The 19,397-nt window shown below is 49.2% G+C and overlaps 6 protein-coding genes across 6 annotated transcripts; 4 read left to right on the forward strand and 2 right to left on the reverse strand.

Moving 5' to 3' along the window:
• Positions 1–498: 498 nt before the first annotated feature.
• BC939DRAFT_435944 (uncharacterized protein) lies at positions 499–2,529 on the forward strand. The gene is made up of 2 exons (XM_051553551.1): positions 499–711; positions 800–2,529. The coding sequence occupies exons 1-2, from the start codon at positions 551–553 to the stop codon at positions 2,391–2,393; spliced, it is 1,755 nt and encodes a 584-aa protein (XP_051417148.1). The 5' UTR covers positions 499–550; the 3' UTR covers positions 2,394–2,529.
• Positions 2,530–3,384: 855 nt separating this feature from the next.
• On the forward strand, positions 3,385–5,439 carry BC939DRAFT_435949 (uncharacterized protein). Its single transcript, XM_051553552.1, has one exon. It carries the CDS (start codon positions 3,462–3,464, stop codon positions 5,169–5,171), a length of 1,710 nt encoding a protein of 569 aa, XP_051417149.1. The 5' UTR covers positions 3,385–3,461; the 3' UTR covers positions 5,172–5,439.
• A 4,137-nt stretch (positions 5,440–9,576) lies between these two features.
• On the forward strand, positions 9,577–11,458 carry BC939DRAFT_498642 (uncharacterized protein; the record flags this gene model as incomplete). Its single annotated transcript, XM_051559840.1, has 2 exons — positions 9,577–9,689; positions 9,784–11,458. The coding sequence occupies 2 exons, from the start codon at positions 9,577–9,579 to the stop codon at positions 11,456–11,458; spliced, it is 1,788 nt and encodes a 595-aa protein (XP_051417150.1).
• A 1,725-nt stretch (positions 11,459–13,183) lies between these two features.
• On the reverse strand, positions 13,184–13,823 carry BC939DRAFT_498643 (uncharacterized protein; the record flags this gene model as incomplete). The annotated part of the gene is made up of 2 exons (XM_051559841.1): positions 13,184–13,391; positions 13,498–13,823. 2 exons carry the CDS (start codon positions 13,821–13,823, stop codon positions 13,184–13,186), a joined length of 534 nt encoding a protein of 177 aa, XP_051417151.1.
• Positions 13,824–13,917: 94 nt separating this feature from the next.
• BC939DRAFT_146844 (uncharacterized protein) lies at positions 13,918–14,941 on the forward strand. The gene is made up of 2 exons (XM_051550191.1): positions 13,918–14,182; positions 14,345–14,941. The coding sequence occupies exons 1-2, from the start codon at positions 14,012–14,014 to the stop codon at positions 14,792–14,794; spliced, it is 621 nt and encodes a 206-aa protein (XP_051417152.1). The 5' UTR covers positions 13,918–14,011; the 3' UTR covers positions 14,795–14,941.
• Positions 14,942–15,092: 151 nt separating this feature from the next.
• On the reverse strand, positions 15,093–17,811 carry BC939DRAFT_524809 (uncharacterized protein; the record flags this gene model as incomplete). Its single annotated transcript, XM_051561282.1, has 5 exons — positions 15,093–15,689; positions 15,806–16,071; positions 16,901–17,010; positions 17,301–17,413; positions 17,602–17,811. The coding sequence occupies 5 exons, from the start codon at positions 17,809–17,811 to the stop codon at positions 15,195–15,197; spliced, it is 1,194 nt and encodes a 397-aa protein (XP_051417153.1). The 3' UTR covers positions 15,093–15,194.
• Between the last annotated feature and the right edge of the window lie 1,586 nt (positions 17,812–19,397).

Raw genomic sequence — 19,397 nt, forward strand, 5'->3', positions numbered from 1 at the left:
TCAGACCTTTGGACTTGAGCGGTGGAGGTTTTCATCGCAGGAAGCTTGGAGCATATGTCGGCGGAAGTACCCAACAAGAGCTCTGTGAAATCGTCCGCAGTCCTGGACAGGGCGTAACTTCCAGCATGGATTTCTTTGTGAGCTGATTACAGAATATTCCTTAAACGACGGAGCTTCGCGTTGTTTTCATAAGAAGTGTAAGGGGCTCCCAAGTCGCGCGGTCTTGGACGCTGCATGCAAGGCGAGTATATTCTAGAGTTGTAAATTGTCCCAAAGGTAAGCCCTTTGGTTCAGGCGGAGACGTCGAATACAGTCTGCCCTGCTGCGCCTCCTTTTACTATGCTTGGCCCATTGAGAGCTCAAATAAGGGATGGGCGTTAGTGTATCGTACCGGCTCTTGCTGCTGCGTCAACTCAAGAAAAAAAACTTCCATGTATTGAAATAACGCATTATTTCCCGCGGATGTGCGACTGGCCTGAGAAATAAAAGAAGCCTTCGCCATTTCTTAAACTTCAAACCCCTTTCCCCCCTCTTCCCCCCCAACACAACCATGCCTATCGCCCTTGGCAGGTTCCTGGGAGAGCTGGCGCTCATTGTGGTCCTGGAATGGCTGAGAAGATGGTACACTTTCAGACTACGTCCAAATATGATCGGCACGTACATCCTCTCGCAGGACTCGCCTCCGGGAGGAGAGTACAGAGGACCCATGACGTGAGTACAGCTACCGATGCTATCGATGCTCGTCTATTCAAAGATATTAGTATCTCACATACATATGTTTATTGCTCTATTTCGACAGCAACCTCAGCAATAAATCACCGCCTGTTTACAATATCGTCCTCCTTGGACAAACTCAAGCTGGGAAGAGCACCTTTCTTCAAGGCGTTCGCAGATATGCAGACCCAGCTTGTGAAATCGACATCAGCTCTATCGGAGGCGGCAATCAATCTCATACGTCAGAAGTGCAAATGCAGCAAATCGAGACCAGCTTTCCCCTGTACCGCGTTTACGAGGCCGAGGAAGATCAAGACCAATCGGCCTCTCCACATCCCACCCGAGAAGTTGCCATGGAGTCGCTTCTTCGAGGGTGCGCCATCAGAGAATATAAAACCAGAATCGATCGAATGGACAACCTGGTTGCTCACAAGGACAAGCATTCCGTGTATCCCGAGTGCCTCATCCGAGTCTTTGATACTCCCGGACTGGAGGACACCAATTCGTACGATGAGAGGAACGTTGCAAAGATACTCACGTCCCTGTCAAGCGAAAACGCCGTTCATCTTGTCCTCATTGCGGTCTCGAGCGGCAATCCATTGACACCTGGGCTTGTAGAAGCGCTCAAGACGTATTCCAAGATATTCTCGGCCATGGGTGGTCTATTGGCCATCGTTCACACGAAGTTCGAGTACAGAACTCAACATCCGGACGACAAAAAGACCGTGGCTTTCATGAAGGAAAGAGCCGCGGACTTGGACAGGATCATGGGCAGGAATATGACTCATTTCATGCTCGACTGCGACCTTGACGAGGACCGACCCATTCACATCTATCTTCGACAAACGACTATCCGCAATATTCTCCTCGCGGCAACACATAATACTCCCGTGGCTCTCAACACAATGCAGCTGTACAAGACCAGTAAAATGCAGGACGTGGATGCTCTCACAGCAAGACAGCAAAGCCAGGTGAAGGCGGACCTTGAAGAACAGAGAAGACACATGGAGGAGGAACAGCGTAAACGCTTGGCGGATGCCAGTGATCTGGAGAGAAGGATTAATGAGACCAGGGGCCGTATTCGAGGACTGGATGTATTCATTAATAAGAACGAGACTGACGAACTAGTATCTATGCGCGAGGAGAGATTTGAGAATGGCTTTAACTTCTTTGCGATTCCACAGGAAGTAGAGCTAAAGGCCTACGACCTGCCATACAAGATCGATCATGTCGAGGTGCATTGTGATGGAGTTAGAGTTTTGCATCAGGATGGAGGATACGGCCACCATCATTGGTATGTCAAGTTTGTCCGATTCTGGCACATGCATGGCATCTACCATGCCAAGCTCTTCGTCAAGCGGCGTAACAAGATGCACCAAGAAATTAATCAGACAAAGGCCGAGCTGGAGAGATGCAACAGGACGAAGGACGACATGATCTGCAGGCGGTCTGAAATAATTGCGACGAACGAATTCCTGAACGGACCGTACGGGGTGCGACGAGAACTGGAGCAGAAACAGGGTGTTTGCTCGGAGATAATTGCACAATGCTCACGCGAGACGCTGACCTTGGATCTGTTCAATGCCTTGGTGAAAGGAGGAGTGTATGAGAACACGCCTGCCGAGTGTATGGACAAGGTTTCGGCATTTTATGCGGCCTATTCTCATGCAGAGGCCTAGAGGGTTCGATTTGGCCATTGCTTTACGGCGCACCGTGTGCTTTTGTTTGAGCGCGAATGGTTCGTAGTTCCTCAATAAATAAAAAAAAATAGGGGCGAGTATCAGAGGCACTGCGGATGTGCTGTGCTTCGCCAAGAAACAAATTTCCCCTCCCGCCGCGGTAAAAACAAAAGAAAGAAAGAAAAAGAAGAAAAAGGCTATTTTATAAAGCCTGAAGAGTGAAGTGTACGACAATTTCTACAGCCTACCATCCTCTTTCCTCACTCACTTACTTTCCTTTGTCAAAATGTAAGTAACCCATACCTCGATATGCTTGACTACAGCAGGCCATGAGAAGGACCCACAGTAACCATGTCACGACAATTGATGCAGGTTCGATGCAGTACAGGATATTACTCCAGACGTGCATGGAGCACAATCCCAGACCGAACATGAGGCTCTGAACGAGTCAGAAGAGTAGGTGGGAGGTCGAATTTCTTACATCATCGGCGCCAAAATCCATGATCTCCTGGTGATTAATGCGATCACATCGAACCTCAGAAACGAAGTAGTTCATGCCCTTCAAGGCTTTACACTGGTCTCGCAGGACGACGGGTATGCAATTGTAGTCGCGGCAGATGAATCTGACAGTCCTTCAGAGACGGTCATAGCTGATACCGATGCCATGCTGTACGTTTTACCTCATGCCAACCGTATGATTTGTGATGCTGGAGCAATGTGAAAGCGAGCTTCAAACCTAATACTGTCCGACATGCGCACTTCTTACACAGCGTACAAGCGCTCGCAGGCTTTGATGAGGCGACCTTGAAAGCAGCGGACGATATCCCACTCTCTCAAACGTAAGTGCGCTTTTTATCCAATATCCTTCTGATTCTTGCAATGACATTAGCAACTACACCGAGTAACCCTCCTCGTCTCTCGATATAGAAATGAAACGCTTCAATGACTTGACCTGGTTGATTCTGATCGTACAAATAAGCGCGATGCCGCACACAGGTCAGTTCCGGACTAGGAGTAAGTGACGAACTACATCGTACTGCCCAGGATTTAAGACCGTGTCTCTGCCTGATGGCAAGCTCTAATGGCCATCGGTCTGTTCAATGCTGTAGAACTGGAGAATTCTTTACGACCTACAACAAAGAATTGCCTCAATTACCTCACACCCCATCCATCACTTCCACCTACAATATCCTGCTCCTCGGTCAGACGCAAGCAGGCAAAAGCACCTTCCTTCAGGCCGTTAGGCGCTATGCCAATCCGAACTGCGAGGTCGACTTTGGGTCCATTGGGAGCGGCAACAGCTCTCATACGACAGATGTGCGCACTGCGACAGTTGAAACCAACTTTCCAGAGTATCGACTCTTCGATACGTCCGCCCCTAACCGACTCAACCCAATGCAATACATGCATGTGCCTTTTCAGTCCCAGGACGGACCAGTCGAGAAGGAAGTGACATTCACAGATCTCTTTAGCGGCCCAACTCTCCCGATGCACAGGCGTAGGCTCAATCGCGAAGATTATAGCCTTAACCCAGAGAGGCACTCTTATTTCCATAATAGCAACGTTCGCATCTTTGACACACCTGGCCTCAATGATACCAATGGCCATGACGAGAGGAACGTCACCAAAATCCTTTCCGCTCTTTCCGGTGCTGGGGCTGTCCATTTAATTCTCATCATGATCGCTGGAGGTCCACTCACGCCTGAACTCCAGTCGTCATTGAAGACTTATTCCAGGATCTTTTCGGCTATGGGGGGTCTTCTCGTGTTCGTTCACACCAACATGAGGTTCGATGACCAGCACCCCAACAACCCCAGGCTTACAGCATTCATCAACGAGAGAAGGAGCTCCCTGAGGGACATCATGGGCCGCGATATCCCTCATTTTTTCATCGATTGCGACCTCGACGAGGACCGACCCGCTCACTTGTATTGCAGACAACGCATCATACGTCACCTCCTCCTAATTGCAAGAATGAACGAACCCGTCCCTCTGAGCAACATGCAACTGTACAAGACGCAAAAGATGATTGAGGTGGACGAACTCATTGCTAAGGAATATCGAGCAAAGCAGGCTGCAGTAGAGAAGGAAATGTCGCAGGCCGACAAGAGGGTTCGCGAAATCGACATCAGGGTCAATATTACTCGATACAACATCCGGGAGGTAGAGGAGATCATTCGCAATTACAACACCGAGAATCTTGAACTAATTCACGAGGATCGATTTGATGAGGATTGGAGACTCTTCTCCTTTCGACAAGAAGCGGAGCTCACGGCTGCTAATCTCGAGTATACTATCGACGTGGTTCATGTGGACGAGTTTGGCATCGAGACCAAGGGGACCGAAGGAGGTGTAGGGCACAGAAACTGGAGCGTGCGACTGATCAGACAGTCCTTCAAGTACGGCACTTACCACGTCAAGCTGTATATCAAGCGCTGCAACAAATATGCCCAAGAAATTAAAAACTGGAAGAGAACGTTGGAAAGCCAGAGGACGGTTTTGGAGTCTGAACTGCAGGAGCGCAATAGCCTGGTCAGTACGGATGGAGGAGAGAGTGGCGTCAGGACTCAGAGACAGCAGCTTATGGAGAAGCACAACCAGTGCCTAGACATGATCGCCCGTGCATCTCGTTCTACTCTACATCTGGACCTTTTCAAGGCGCTTGGGGAAGCTGGGGTCTATGAGGGTCGACTGGTGGATTGCATGCAAAAGGCCACGGAGTTTTATTCGAACTATGTTCCTGGCGAAGGCGAAGAAGTGTCACTAATGGCCATTTGATATTTAGTTGCCGGCACCCTGGGCTAAACGACTGGCTGAAGATCTGAGCTTGAGGCCAGCAAAATTTGCATTCTATAGTCGAAAATACATTCATTCCGATGTTCCTTTACGTATCCACCTCACGACAATCTCAGTTTCGGCCCTTTAAACAGCCTTCACCCCCTAAAAGTGTTACTCAGCGTTGCGTAATAAATGCTAGTCAGTGGCTCGCGATTGCAAAGTTGCGGTACAAGGTAAAGATGTGAGTGAGAGTAAAAGAATGCACACTCATGAGATATCGAGTGGGACAGCGACATTCAACTCTGTTGTGGATGCTATATAGTATGCTCTGAGACTAGCAATAGCTCGCCGGTGTTCCATAAACCGCTCCTATTAGAGGAAATGGCACACATTTTGCTCGTCAGCTCATGCCCCTTTTTTCAGATTGTTTTCTACACCGCTGCTAATTGCTGAGATGGTCTCAAGTCAAAGAATGGGCGCGCGTTGATAACTTTATCGTATTTAAGCTCTGTTCCTGATCAAAAGGCTGTGCATTGGTTCCCGCCACAATCGAATCCTCTACCAATACTGTCTTTATCGCCCAAGCAATGGTTATGTTGATAGCTATACTCGATACGATACGTATTTTGTAGCCTGCTATCGATCGTCGGCGCCCGTCGAAAGAATGCGTTGAAGAACGATTGGCAACCGTACTTGGTCGATGGCTTTCTCATCCGTGTCTTCCCGGAGACCCCACCTTGCTGTCTTTCTTTATGCTCGTCCTTTGCTCCTCTGCAGTGACAATTATAGCGAGCCTTGAGCTGATCGGCCCTCTCCTTCTTGACTTGAGAGCTGCTAGGCCGTACGTTGGTATATGCGCGATGTTTGGCGTTGAGTGTGAACTGGGTGCCAATGCAGTTCTGGTGCCGCGCCTTCCAGCCTTCGAAAAAAGCTGCCTTGAGGTAGAACACCAGCCTTCCTTTCCCGTCGCGGGCTATTCACTCTTTCTCTGCAGTATCAAATGCCTCAGCTGTCTCAAGGATGTACGGGTCGAATAGAGTATTTCTCACAGTGTCCCAGACTAGGGGGCGGATTTTCTCTTCCAGGTGGGCTTTCCTTTTTGCTAATGATTCAGCGTCGCCTAGGAGTTCTCCGGCATCCTCAGCACCATTTAGATCGCGTCCGCCCTCGGTCGCGTCCGCCCTCGATCGCAGAATCATCATCGCTTGCCTCTGGGTCGTCCTCGTCACCTCTGTTGTCTGCAGTGGGATCCTTCAGGGAATTATCTTCGGCGGGTTGGTCCATTTTGGTTAGACGATGTAACTGGGTAGTCCAGGCACCAAGAAGAAAGTGTCGCTAGATAGGGAACGTTATTATACAAGAGCTCAGGATAGAGAGGTTGTTGATGAAATACCAGAGCATTTGCTGGAGCTCTCAACGAGTCATCTAACTGCCCCTATGCCAGTGCCACTGATGGGTTAATGAGGTTAATGGGGCTGTCATCCGGTGTGCTCATGGCTACAGGTTCAAGTCTGGGAGTGTGGTTTAGTATATGTTTATTAGACAAAGACTCAGGTTCTATCAATTGGCAGCGGTGCTCTTAAATTGTTATGTCTGTGCGGGTACAGATCATAGTTCAAACTCGTTGTACTAATTCAGGCGATCATTAATTTCCACACGTTTTTCGCGTTTTTCTTTTACTCCTCAACCTCATCCACACTCCATCCTCATCCCCTATCCCACTGTTCGTCCTTCCGTTCCTTTTCACTTAGTAATGCTTGCAGAGGTCAGATCCCTATTAATCAGCCCATTCGTAGCCCATATACGGTTCAAGCTTGATCCAGATACTACCTCCCAGCACATCATTACTCCCACAATCGATGACCACCCGGCATTAGAACATCTGAGCGATGATGGGTTGTTAGAGATCACTAGCATGCGTATCATCCAAGAGCCTGTTTTCATGGACAGCCTCGAAAGGCCTAAGCTATTTATTAGACTCGTTATATCCGACCGGACAGTTGCATCCATGATATCCCACCCTTATGACTACATCCCGGCTGTCAGCGTGATGATGTCTATGCGCCATAGTATCATGATGAACATTACGAGCAGCTACGAGCAAGGCTACTAGCTAACCTTCTATCCCCATCATACCCTTTCATAAAATACATGGTTTCATCCCATCCCTCATCCCTGTGCGCTATTATGAAGTCTCCATTAGTCGATACAGGTGTTGAGTGATGAGACGCGTGATGAGACGGGCGGTGATGAGATGCGAGTGATGAGCCGGGCGATAAGTGATGAATGTGATGAGACGACTTGTGTTGGAGGGGAATCATGGAGATATGGTATTTGGACGACAACGACGCTCCTTGGTTCAGGAAACTGCCAGGAGTCTCATGCTTTATCCTCGAATGAAGTCTCGCGCCTATTCACCGTCCAAGTCCGACAATAATGACAGCCAAAAAAAAAAAAAAAAAAAAAAAAAGTAACAAGTCCAGTCCATTCGGTCCTTGTCATGATAAAGGTGCGATGGCGCTTTTTCTAGTAGAAAGCGAGAGCCAGAATGCTCCACGATCTTCTCCTGTGGTTGTAATGTTGAAAGATTCGGTGAAAAAACCAGCACAATCTCACAATGGATATACCAGAAAACTAGAATCAACCCCTGTGGCTGACAAGTACAGGGCCCCTATAACTGTTATCAACACAGAGTCGCGGCAGCCGCAATATCTTGCAGGCATCGCCCTCGGAGCCTGCACATATACAAGGACCTGAGACTGACCCATCAACCTTGAGATTTTGCCGCTCTCATCCCAGCAGCGCCTTCACGAGCAGCAGCACCATCACGAGCAACGGCGTGTACCTGAATACAGATCTCAAATGCTGCTCACACTGAACTCACCTCCTTTGGCCTATAGGGCCAGCCCCAGTTGGTTGTTGCGGTGACAAACAACTATGGCGACAATGAAGAGCAGGCCAGGCAGTCCGAGATCGAGATATAAAAGCAATAGCGGAAGGAGCGTGAGAAGGTGGGGCAGTTCAGAATAGAGCGGCGGCGAAAGATAGGAGCACTTTGCAATCAGCAACAACAGCAACAGTAATAAAACGACACCCATATTGCATCTAGAGTGGATGGCGCCATGAGATTGTGCACATGAGCATGAGCTGTTATGTTGCATCCTGGTCGTTGAACATTGAACACATTTTTGTTCCGGAGATCAAAGACCGCCAGCTGAAACTGACAGTTGAACGTGTATATAAAATGCCATTGAGTGCTTACGTAAAGTATTAAACAACGACCACCCTTGACAGATCTTACCGTACGCGTCCCTAACCGCAATACTGCAATTATATGTGGTCCCGTAATGAGTGGCGTGGACGAATGAACTACGACGGAGCTCGAGAGAAGGTCGGAAGAAACCAAGAAGAATATCCCTCTTGTCGACGTGGCTATTTACGAGATCGAATCCATGATTAACGAGACACAGTTCTACGCGGGAGGGAAGTTTTTACGCAACTAACACACCAACAATTTGGAGTTCGACAGGAGCGGAGCCAAGGCACCACGATTTATTATACCACTGACGATTTTTGCGTGGAGAAAAACCGGACAGAAAGGAGTAGAGCTATGAGGCTGATCATCATCCCCAACCGCGTCCTGTTCATGGCTCCCAGCGCATATCATAGTCTATGACGACATTTTTTTTTGTTTATCCACTGATCGCCCCCCTTCCCATTTTAATGCGCCCTGCAAACACAGAAAGCGGGAAGTCAGAAAACAGTGGGAGATGTTGCATGAGGGACATTGCGATGTTCCCGCGTCGTGCTGCCCTCACCATTTTCCATCGCTTTGGTCAGAGAACCAGTACGTGTATATTTATTACCCAGATGCGACCAAAGAGACTACATACGTAGGACCTATACAGACCAATGTATGGTGCATAACCACTGTTCGAATGATCCAGTCACTCAATGGTGGCCCAAAATGCGGTGACGGGAATACAGCAATGCTGTGCTTCGCCATCAGCACAGATGACAGGTGACCCTTCGGGAAGATGATTGTGGTTATCACCATACAAACATAAAATCAACAGCCATCCATAACACATCTTGTCTTTTGCTTACTTACCACCACACCAGCGCACCCACTCTGTTTAGTCCTCCAGGTTCCTAACTTCTTAATCTTTGACGACGGGTGAGTAGCATGTTTATTGATACCTTTTGATTGTGGGACATGTTCAAGCGACTGAAGCCTAGAGCCAACGTGACACTCTTATTACTCAATTAGTGGCATAGGAGTTCCCAGTATCTCACACGCCAGCATCGAAAGCAGTGGATACACCCCCATCGTTTGACCCTACTAGTACGAGTGTGTGTATGTAATCACTTTTAAGTCTGACTTTTTAGTGTGTTGCTTGTTTTAATGCCGTCTAATCGGCTCCACCCTAATGCTGTGCCAAATAGCATCTCGATCCTTGTCCAGCCTGATTCAGTCGGCGGCCAAGACTACATGCGCTTACCGACCTCAGAGAAGGGGTGAGTGTCAAGTCGTACTACTCAAGTAATGAATCCAGAGCTCAGTATCTGTTGGAAATGACAATTGAACTGACAATTTTTTTTCTTTTGTCAGGTTCGCAACGAATCCGCCGGTCTACGTCAAGGAAGCACCTCAAATATCAGGTTTCATGACAGAGGTTCCTACCTACAACATCCTCCTCCTTGGCCAGACGCAAGCAGGCAAGAGCACCTTCCTTCAGGCCGTTAGGAGCTATGCCAATCCGAACTGCGAGCTCGACTCTGAGTCCATTGGGAACGGTAACAGCTCTCATACGACGGAAGTTCAAATCCAAACAGTCGAGACCAACTTTTCCGAGTATCGACTCTTCGATATGTCTACCCCCCATCGATCCAACCCCATGCAGTTCATGCAAGACGATCCTGCGGAGCGGGAAGTCACCTCGGCGGATTTTCAAGACTGTGCAACTGTCATGCAATACAAGAGGAAACTCGATTGTGTCGATGGCTACGAACTCCGTTGGGACCAGTCTTCTCAGATTCCATTAAGCAAGATCCGCATCTTTGACACTCCTGGATTGAACGACACCAATGGCCATGATGAAAGGAATGTCTCCAAGATTCTTTCCGCGCTTTCCAGCGCTGGGTCTATCCACCTTGTGCTCATCTTGATCGCGCGTCAAACGCCCTTGACTCTTGAGCTTCAAGCTACATTGAGGAACTACTCCAACATCTTTTCAGCTATGGGCGCTCTGATTTCGTTCGTCCATACGAAGGTGGATTTCAGAAGCCAGTACCAAAGTGATAGGACTTTTACGGCATTTATTCAAGAGAGAAAGACATGTTTGAACAGGATTATGGGACGCAGTGTCCCGCACCATTTCATCGATTGTGATCTAGAGGAATACCGACCTGCGTATCTATACTTCAGACAACAAGCCATCCGCCGTCTCCTTCTCTCGGCAAGGATGAACAGGCCCGTCTCTTTGGGGAATATGCAGCTCTACAAGACGCAAAGGATGATCGACGTCGATGCACTCATCGCTATGGATTACAAGAAGAAGCTCGCGGAAGTCAAGAACAAGATGTCTTTTGTCAGCAGTGCCATCGGCAAAATCGACTACAGGATAGACGAGACCCGATACGATATCCGAGAGCTGGAGGAATTTCTCCGCAACAATGATACCGAGGATCTCGAGTTAATCCACGTGGCGTCTTTTACACAACATTGGGAGTGGTTTGAGCTTTTTGGCTCTCGACAAGAAGCAGATCTGAGGGCACCGGATTTTGATTACGCCATTGACGAAGTCCGTGTGGAAATGTCCGGCATCGAGATCAAGGAGACCAGAGGCGGCAAAGGTTGTAAGAGTTGGAGCGTTAGGTTGCTCAGACACCTGTATAATCACGGCACCTATCACGCAAGGTTATATGCCAAGCGGAGCAAGGCACGCGCCGAGGCGATCGGTGACCACAAGGCCAAGCTCACTCGTACTACTAAAACTTTGAAGGACCTGATTCATGAGCGCGACAGTTTGGATAAGGCGGATTCAGGTGAAGATGGGACGCCTGGGATGAGACAGCAATTGGCGACTGAGCACAACCAATGCCTGGACATGACGGCCCGTGCCTCTCGCACTACGCTTCACTTGAATCTGTTCAAGGCCATTGCGGAAGCTGGGGTGTATGAGGGCCGGCCTGTAGATTGCGTGCAAATGGCTGTCGATTTTTATTCAACTTACAAACCCGCTGAAGGCGAGGAGGCCGCCTTGAGGCCGGGTCGGTCGCATTAACTGGGGCCTCAGTGGTCACGGTGCTAAACACCCGGTGTCGTTTTTCGTGTTAGCCGCCATATCTTCTTTTCGTAGCAGTCTGGAACCACCTTCGGTTTCTTTTTTGTTCAGCAGTTACAGTTACAGTACTTGTGAAAGTAAGCAATAGAGACAAGCACATTATTATATATTACTGGTAACTAGAACGAGTCCGGATGCTAACCAGCAGGGGACATTATTCTCGTCGTGAACACTGATATTTTGTCATAAATGCAGTCGTAGACCAAGTTCCAGCATCTACTGCTTGGCTGCTTGTCAATAAATTCCGCGCCCCGAATTTGGCATTGCTGTAGCCGTATGGTTGTGGAACAATCGCGTTAATGTTCTACTCGACCCTTCCACCACCTTCCTCATCGTCAATGGTTCCAGTGCCCCATCACAGATACTCTCTCACTCGAGTTCCTTTGTACACTTGGCCATCCTTCGCGGAGGAGCAAGCGAGACGCTGGGGAATTGCACACGAGTCAACTGAAGTCCGAACTATAATCAAGGTAGGCATCGTTCCCCCAGTATGTTTTAATAGCATCGTGAACCGATTTTTTTCCTTGCGAGCTACTTTTTTTTTTTTTTTTTTTTTTGGCCATGAACACTACTGAGAGAGCTCTAAGCCGACGCCATAATGGCATTGGGGCCGGTTGCCGTATAGAAGCTCGCTATTGAGAGCTACCGCTCGTAGACCGCTGATCCAACTACTGACTGCAATATATAGCAATGCCGGCACTAAATACAGTTTCGGTTGTAGCTGCGTCAGTGTACGCTTAAAAGACCAAGTTAGCGCGCCAACAAGATATTATTCTCATCAGCATCGGTGACCAAAGCGGAAAGTGCCAGCTGCAGTAGATATAGTATATACAGCACGCAGATCAAGACCTAGCTTGAGGCAGACGAAAAGCATCCCGGAGAGAGTATACAAATGGCATCGAGCGGTATTTCGACCGAAAGCCTCCTCGATCCTTATATCCATGAAAGCAAAACCGGCCAAGGCAAGCGGATGACCCCGGGAAGCGATATTGCTTCTGCGGACATGAAGTGAATCACAATTACCAAAGCATTCTGAAACTTTCAGAGACAATAGCCCCAATAAAGTCCCCCCGTGAAAAGCGTACGAAGCACAGCAACAATTGCCTTGGAGGGAAGACCCTCCACTCCATGCATTGTTGTGCGTGATTCCCGGTCGTGCCGGCTTGTTATCCTTTTCTCAGTATAGAGCTCCAGCTCACACCCACTACCGGCTTCGAGTGGTGTATAACGAAATACTTGCGGAGCAAACCTACTCCAGGATAGACTATAGATCATGGAGTGCTAGTTGATGCGGACGAGGAATACTAACAATGAGCTGCTGCTGCTGCTGCAGAAAAAAAACACTCCTTTGAGTTTGGGTGGTATCCCTCCTAAAAGTTGTTCAGAATCGACCTAGCGACGAACTAGCGAGATCCATTACAAGTTATAATCGATGGGCAGGTGGAAGTACTTTCACAAGGCTCACATTCCGCGCAAGCTCAAATCGCTGACCAGGTCCTTGAGAGGTGACTCTGTTTGCTCTCAGACCTGTAGGGAGAGCGACCAAGGCTGGGAAATAACGCATCTCTAAGACTCCTTTGTTCCTAGTCCCAATAAACTGTTGAAGTGCGAAGGATCGCGTTCAATTGCTATGTTTGCCAGCGCGCCTATGCGATGGTTTTTTGGTCACGGAATAAACGTCCTGAAGTACTTAACGCCTAGGATACCTTGGGCATCCAAGGTAACTGCAGTGGAGCCCGTTAGCTCTGGACGCGACGTCAGAATCCGATGAGCCACCGCGCTGGGGACCCTGCTGTAGCGGTCAAGATAGAGAGCTCGTAGGCTTGAGAAATGACGCTCGAGTGCATGAAACGCCTGGTTGTCGAATGTGGGCCTATAAAATGTGAGCAACACCAGCCGCGCGCAACTTTTCAGCACCTTGGCAAGGTTGCTGTCGGTCAAGCAATTTCCGCCCAGGGTCAAGCTGTCTAAGAACGGACAGGAGGTCGCGAGAAAGGTCACACAGAGCGGTGGTAGGAAAGTCGATCCGATATAACTCCAAGGACCGTAGACGAGGACATTTTCGGATGATCCCGATGCGGTATTGGAGCATTTTACCGGAGATGATGCTGAGGCCCAGTTGTTCCATCGCAGGAAACTCGTGCCACTTGCCCAGGGAGCCGATGTCGGGAATCATGTTCATGCGTATAAACAAGTCCTTGAGACTAGTGCAGGAATCCAGCAACAACTCCGGGCAAACCCGGTCAAAGGTGGAACATCCGGTGTTGAGTGTCTTCAACTTTGGACAGGATGATACGGCCAGCATGAGCTCTTTTAAGAGTGGCCCTTAGGCATCGCCAACTCCCGTAGATCAGGGGTTTAGCAGATGCGAATTGCAAGGGCATCCCAGGACGCAGGATTTATAACCTCAAATATAAAGTGGGCGACTTCAAAGTGAGTGCAGCGTGGAAGAGGGAGGTCTGTCGGCTCGTTGCGTATGTGCAGGCATCGGATATGGTCGGCATTGGATGCAATAGTCTCTCTGTTTGGTCCCTTGATATTCTCAGGCCAATAGATATCGAAATACAGGATAGGTGTGGAAATGGCGTGCCAACGCCTGCATACGGCTGCTGCTGCTGCGAGGCGGGATTACCAGAAAGCGAGACAGAGCGGGGATTGTTGCTAGTAAGAAACAAAGCGGTCCCTAGCGACATGTCGCGCCTCTGAACGTTCGCCCAGCGCTGTTGCCATAAGAATGATGCCACCACGATAGGTGCTGTGCAGCTGCTGTGGGATAATCGGCAATTGGGTGCTGAATGCGCTTTTTTTTTTTGTTTCGGTGCTTAGGAAATCAGTCGAACAGGCACAACAATCTGTTGTGCGGCATTCATACGAGGAACACGTCCCTTCATCCCCATCGCATATCTCACAGCTGGTGGTCCAAGTCTTTTTAGTCGCGGACCCCAGGATGCCCAGCGTCCGCTATTCTACTACCCCAGAAAGACAGCAACGATTTCACCGATTTTCGCTGGATTTCAGTACTGTTACCATGTGGAATTCACCGGCGAAATATATTTTTCAAAAAAATTGTTCACCGCGGTTAACCGTTCACCGGTGAGAATCACTAACTGGAGACGGACTGCGGTAGAGAACTGCCGCAACCTTACTGATGTCCTGAGAGAGAGAATACGTTCCGCCTCTCGAAACGGCTGTTGCAGGAGAATACCTCCGGTATGCGACGGGGACAGCCAGGTCAAGGTCCATCGGATCATCGTTCCTTGCGCTGTGTACTCCTAGCGTCTTTTCCCTGCGACCTTAGGCTATTCTCAGGCGCATGTACAACAAAGATGGCTCTGTTCGTGTGTATCGGCTGCTTTATTTTGTCGCTCATATGTTATGGTCCGAGATACTAGCAGATCTCAAGAATCAGACGCTCCTACACAAATGGAGACAGGTGAGTTGTTTGTGTGGCCTTACTGCTCACAAAGCGCGCACCTACCATAGTCCGTACATCGTACATATTTAGTGCACCTTGCTCTTATTTTTTTTTTTGGAATTTTTTATTTTTTTGACGCGACGCGTATCTATTTCCGCAGCGCACAACAACGGTCTGTCATACCATTATTTATCCTCCATCTACTGTATACTAATCAAATTCCATCTCTATGCTCTGCGTCGCTCGTCTACGGTATCTCATTCAGAGTTGAACAGGCTTAGCGGGAGTAGACTTGGGGTGAGCAGGCTTGGAGTGAGTAGGCTCGGTGTGGATAGGCTTGGGGTGACGCTTGCCACGGGCGGGATCCGCACCATTCTTCAAAGAGCGCTTGGGATTGGGCTTCAGATGAGGCTTGACATGGGTGGGCTTTGGGTGGGGCTTGACATGGGTGGGCTTAACAGGCTCAGGCTTGCCATTGACAGGCTCAGGCTTGCCATTGACAGGCTCGGGCTTGCCATTGACAGGCTCAGGCTTGCCATTGACAGGCTCGGGCTTGCCATTGACAGGCTCAGCACGCTCCTCCAGATCGCGCTTGGGGTGGGACTTTGGCTTGACGTGGGTGGGCTTGGTGTGGGACTTGACATGGGTGGGCTTGACAGGCTTGCCAGGCTCGCCATGGACGGAGTTGACAGGCTCGCCATGGACGGAGTTGACAGGCTCGGGCTTGCCATGAACGGGTTCAACAGGCTGCTCAGGCTTGCCAGGGCGAGGGACCCCCGAGAAGGATTAGGGACAGCGCGACCCCCAACTGCAGAAGCAGGGGCCTGGTTCGTGGGATCAGCCAGAGTCGACTGAAGCAGGGCCACGCTCACGAGAAGCGAGAGGATCGCAGAAGAGGACAGGAACTTCATGGTAGTAGTAGTAGTTGTTGTTGCGGTGGTGGTGGTGGTGGTGGTTGTAGAAGTTGTGAAGCAAGAGAAGATGGGGTTAATGATCTGAAAGAAGGGAGCGAATGCAGGCTTTTTATACAGTGCTGCAATAGCGAGGTCGCCTCCTCTCCTGGACGGACGGATGTATGCCAAGACGTATCCTAACTTTCTGGCGCTCAATTGCCGGGTGAGAAGGTTCCATAAGGGGGCTGTTGGTGTAGTATGTGGGCTAGATATGGCGTTGCTTGTGGTCCACGGCCCTATTTGTGTCCTCGCTGTGTCATATCGAGCGCTGAGTAGACTAAAAACAGGCATTCAGAGTCGAATGGACAGCAAGCACGCGTGCACCCGAGTCGGGCACAGGGCCCTACCCCACAGAAAGCAAAGACCAATCACCTGCTGCTGTTGCTGTTGCTGCAATTGCCGCATGTCATATTGAAACAGGTTGTATCATACCATAGGTAATGCACGACATGCATCCTTGGCTCATATTTGGAAAAGGGGATGACCATGTGCGGGACAAGTTAATACACTGTACTGATAATCCTATAAACAGCGCTCCCTTCATTCAGGATATATCTCCGGCACAACAGACACGACCCACAGCGTTTCACCCATATGGATAAAAAAGAGAATGGACCGTTCAACGATAGTAAAAATAGGGGAATGAATCGTCTTGATCATGGCTGTTGTCAGTACCTATCGAAAATTACAATGCACTTCAGCCAGACACGGCCAAGTCAGGGTCTCGGTCAAAGTCCGGATCCAACAGAGTGAAAACCCTATTACACAATAAAGCAGGGCCTTTCCTGCACGTTTGCCCTGCATCGGACAGGGCTTTACATGTACCTCTATCCCGTATCAATCAAAACATTTACCCGTTCCATTATAGACTATATCATATTTTCGAGGGCTGTGGCCACGTCTCCAGGTATTCATCAGCGAGTAAACCGAGGTCTCTCCCTATTTTGATTTATTAGACCGTTTTTCCATTGCAGGTTCCAGTTATGTAGCTGAGTGGTATACAACACCCTGTACCGTCTACGCTCATATCTAGGCGGAACCCTCGCATACGGTAAGGGTTGGACCAATTCATGTTGCTATATTTAACACGGTTCTTCATGGCTACCAGCGTAATGTATCGAACCCTAGAGATGGTTTAATAAGGGCTGCAACAGCCATTGATAGAGTTAGCTCGTTAGAAATTAATAAACGGATTTCAGTTGATCGACTACAAGGGACTGTAAGACACTACGATGGCACATCATCATCAATCCGCGGAAGATGTTCACTCCTATCGACCTGGCCTTATGCGACAGCGATAGAGGGAATCCGCGTGTGTGGCGTCAGCGATATTCAGGTTGGAATGAACGGTTAACGAGGTGGGAAGGGCACATCAGAATACAAGACCCATCTCAGTGGCCGCAAACTGGAGTACCTCTGTATGATATCGGGCTGGTGCTGAGGTAACAGACCGGAGCCGATACTGGAGGCTAGACGCTCCATCGCAGGTAACTCGGGCCACTTGTTCAAGGACTCAGGATCTAGAGTCTAAAGTGCATGAATAGCGATGTCCTTCAGGCGAACGCTGCCAACTAGTCAGCTCTGCGCAAACTTTAGGGAGAATGAAGTTCGGCTGCATTAAAGCGTGATAGGTTCGGGTTTGACAGAGGAGAAGCACAGGGTGTTCCAAATCACTTGGACTCGGACCCGGAACTCGCAACTGGTATACTTCAGACGTGTGAAGCATCCAAGAGGGAAGCCGCTGATCCGTGGAGCATGAAGAGCCGCCGGATATGGTAGGCATTGGCCTCAATGCCGTCCTTGCTGGGTATCCTTGTGCCATCTGGACCAGTATATTTCTGCATGCAGAAAAGATGCGAACCCCTGAATCGAGCTGAGACAAAGTAAGGATTCGGGCCAAATGGCTGCTTATCCAGAAGGTCCATGTCGGCGGTACCCATAAATCGCACAAGGATCGAGGTGTGAAGGTTGGCTAGTCGGGATCCAGATGAGCGAAGTAGACGAGTGTACGATCCAGCAATTGGTTGGGGTGTTCACTTGCAACGATTGGATTGCCACACTTAGCCAGTTATTTCCCATATTAATGTCTCTTCAGGCGCGAATGGTCTGTTGGTTGGAGCTATGAAGCACAGCAGGTCCTGCAGTAGATGTAGGCCCTTACGCGGAAAACACGTTATAGGCCAAAGATGTGGACGAGTGCGAGACTTGGTTCTCTCCGATATTCATCCTCCTTCGCCAACCAGCTAACAATCGACATAGCTGCTCACTATTAACTCCCTGCCGCATCCTACATTCATTTTTTTTTTTTTTTTTTTTTTTAAAAAAAAATAACCCAGCTTGTAATGGATTTTCCTGAAATCAGAGACTCGATGGCTATGAACCTGGTCAGGACGGACCTCACCTCGGCCGCGGTTATTTGTACGAACTGGAACGCGCCATTTATTGCTCGCCCCTACGCAGTGGTACGCTAGGAGACCCCGGGCCAGCAAGAAAGTCCTCACGTCCCACACAGATCACATCTGATATGTGGTATTCTATGAAGAGTTCCCCCTTGAAGCATACACGCGACTCCAAACAATCTAGCTCGAATTTGGCACATAGTTCTAGAAGATCTGGAGGCTGTTCACGAGCACTCTGAACCATAGTCCGACACTTAACGCGTTGTGTTTGCGTGGTAGGGGCCAGGAGTACAGAAAGAACGAAGAATTAATTGATAGCGAGTTCGTGAGTATCCTGATTTTGGGCATCGGAAAGCTCGCGATAATGCCCACCCAATTCGATCGTATGAAGCGGATCTCCTTGCCCAAGTCTGCCTCAGAGTTGAGAATATGCTTATCGTCAAGTTCGATGGATTTAGAGGCAGCTTCGAATCGGTCATCGATATGGAAAAGTGTGCTTCGTCTCTTCACCACACCAGCGCACGTTCACTGACCTGCGCGAATGATGCCCTTGAGATAAGCAGAGTTCATTCGCGACTGCCCGAACTTGGCATCGCTCATCTGGAGTATATGCGGTACGGGTCTGGTCGCTACAAGTCTTCTACTCGCAGGGTTCTTTTCACGTGGTGCTTTTCCATCTCTCCGAGACCTAGAATCACATACTATGGACTGCAGGACATCCACGCCGCTGAGACTCTGAATAGAAGCTCGAATATGAGAGCCGTGGAAATGAATGGTTCCGGGCGTCCTTAACGCTAGCACAGCTTTCTTCCAGCGTAAGGAAACTTAAATTGTAAGAATTTCATCATGTATTGGGCGCTATGCTCTAGCAGATTCTGATGTCTTTTCCGGTGTTTCAGGGCTTTACTGCATTACGCTTGGAAGTCAAGTATATTCTGAATGTCACTGATGAAGAGGATCAATGGGACCCAGCATTTGATTCGTACAGCTAGGCCTGCCTGGAAATGAGACAGCTTCGAGTCTTCGCTTGCGGACTGAAAAACAGACCCGAGGGATGGTACCGCACAATGTTTGAACACCTCGCACGACTAACGGCACCGGAGAGCTTGAAT

This window comes from Gamsiella multidivaricata (assembly GCF_025024155.1).
Source record: "Gamsiella multidivaricata strain RSA 2152 chromosome Unknown BC939scaffold_3, whole genome shotgun sequence".
Taxonomy (NCBI): domain Eukaryota; kingdom Fungi; phylum Mortierellomycota; class Mortierellomycetes; order Mortierellales; family Mortierellaceae; genus Gamsiella; species Gamsiella multidivaricata.

What these genes read in the sequence shown, in the direction of transcription:
- BC939DRAFT_146844 (XM_051550191.1), top strand. Translation starts at nt 14,012, where the DNA reads ATGGTCGGCATTGGATGCAATAGTCTCTCTGTTTGGTCCCTTGATATT. An exon ending in CAGAGCGGGGATTGTTGCTA is followed by an intron (nt 14,183 to 14,344) that starts GTAAGAAACAAA and finishes TTCGGTGCTTAG; the next exon opens with GAAATCAGTCGAACAGGCAC.
- BC939DRAFT_435944 (XM_051553551.1), top strand. Translation starts at nt 551, where the DNA reads ATGCCTATCGCCCTTGGCAGGTTCCTGGGAGAGCTGGCGCTCATTGTG. An exon ending in GAGTACAGAGGACCCATGAC is followed by an intron (nt 712 to 799) that starts GTGAGTACAGCT and finishes CTATTTCGACAG; the next exon opens with CAACCTCAGCAATAAATCAC.
- BC939DRAFT_435949 (XM_051553552.1), top strand. Translation starts at nt 3,462, where the DNA reads ATGGCAAGCTCTAATGGCCATCGGTCTGTTCAATGCTGTAGAACTGGA.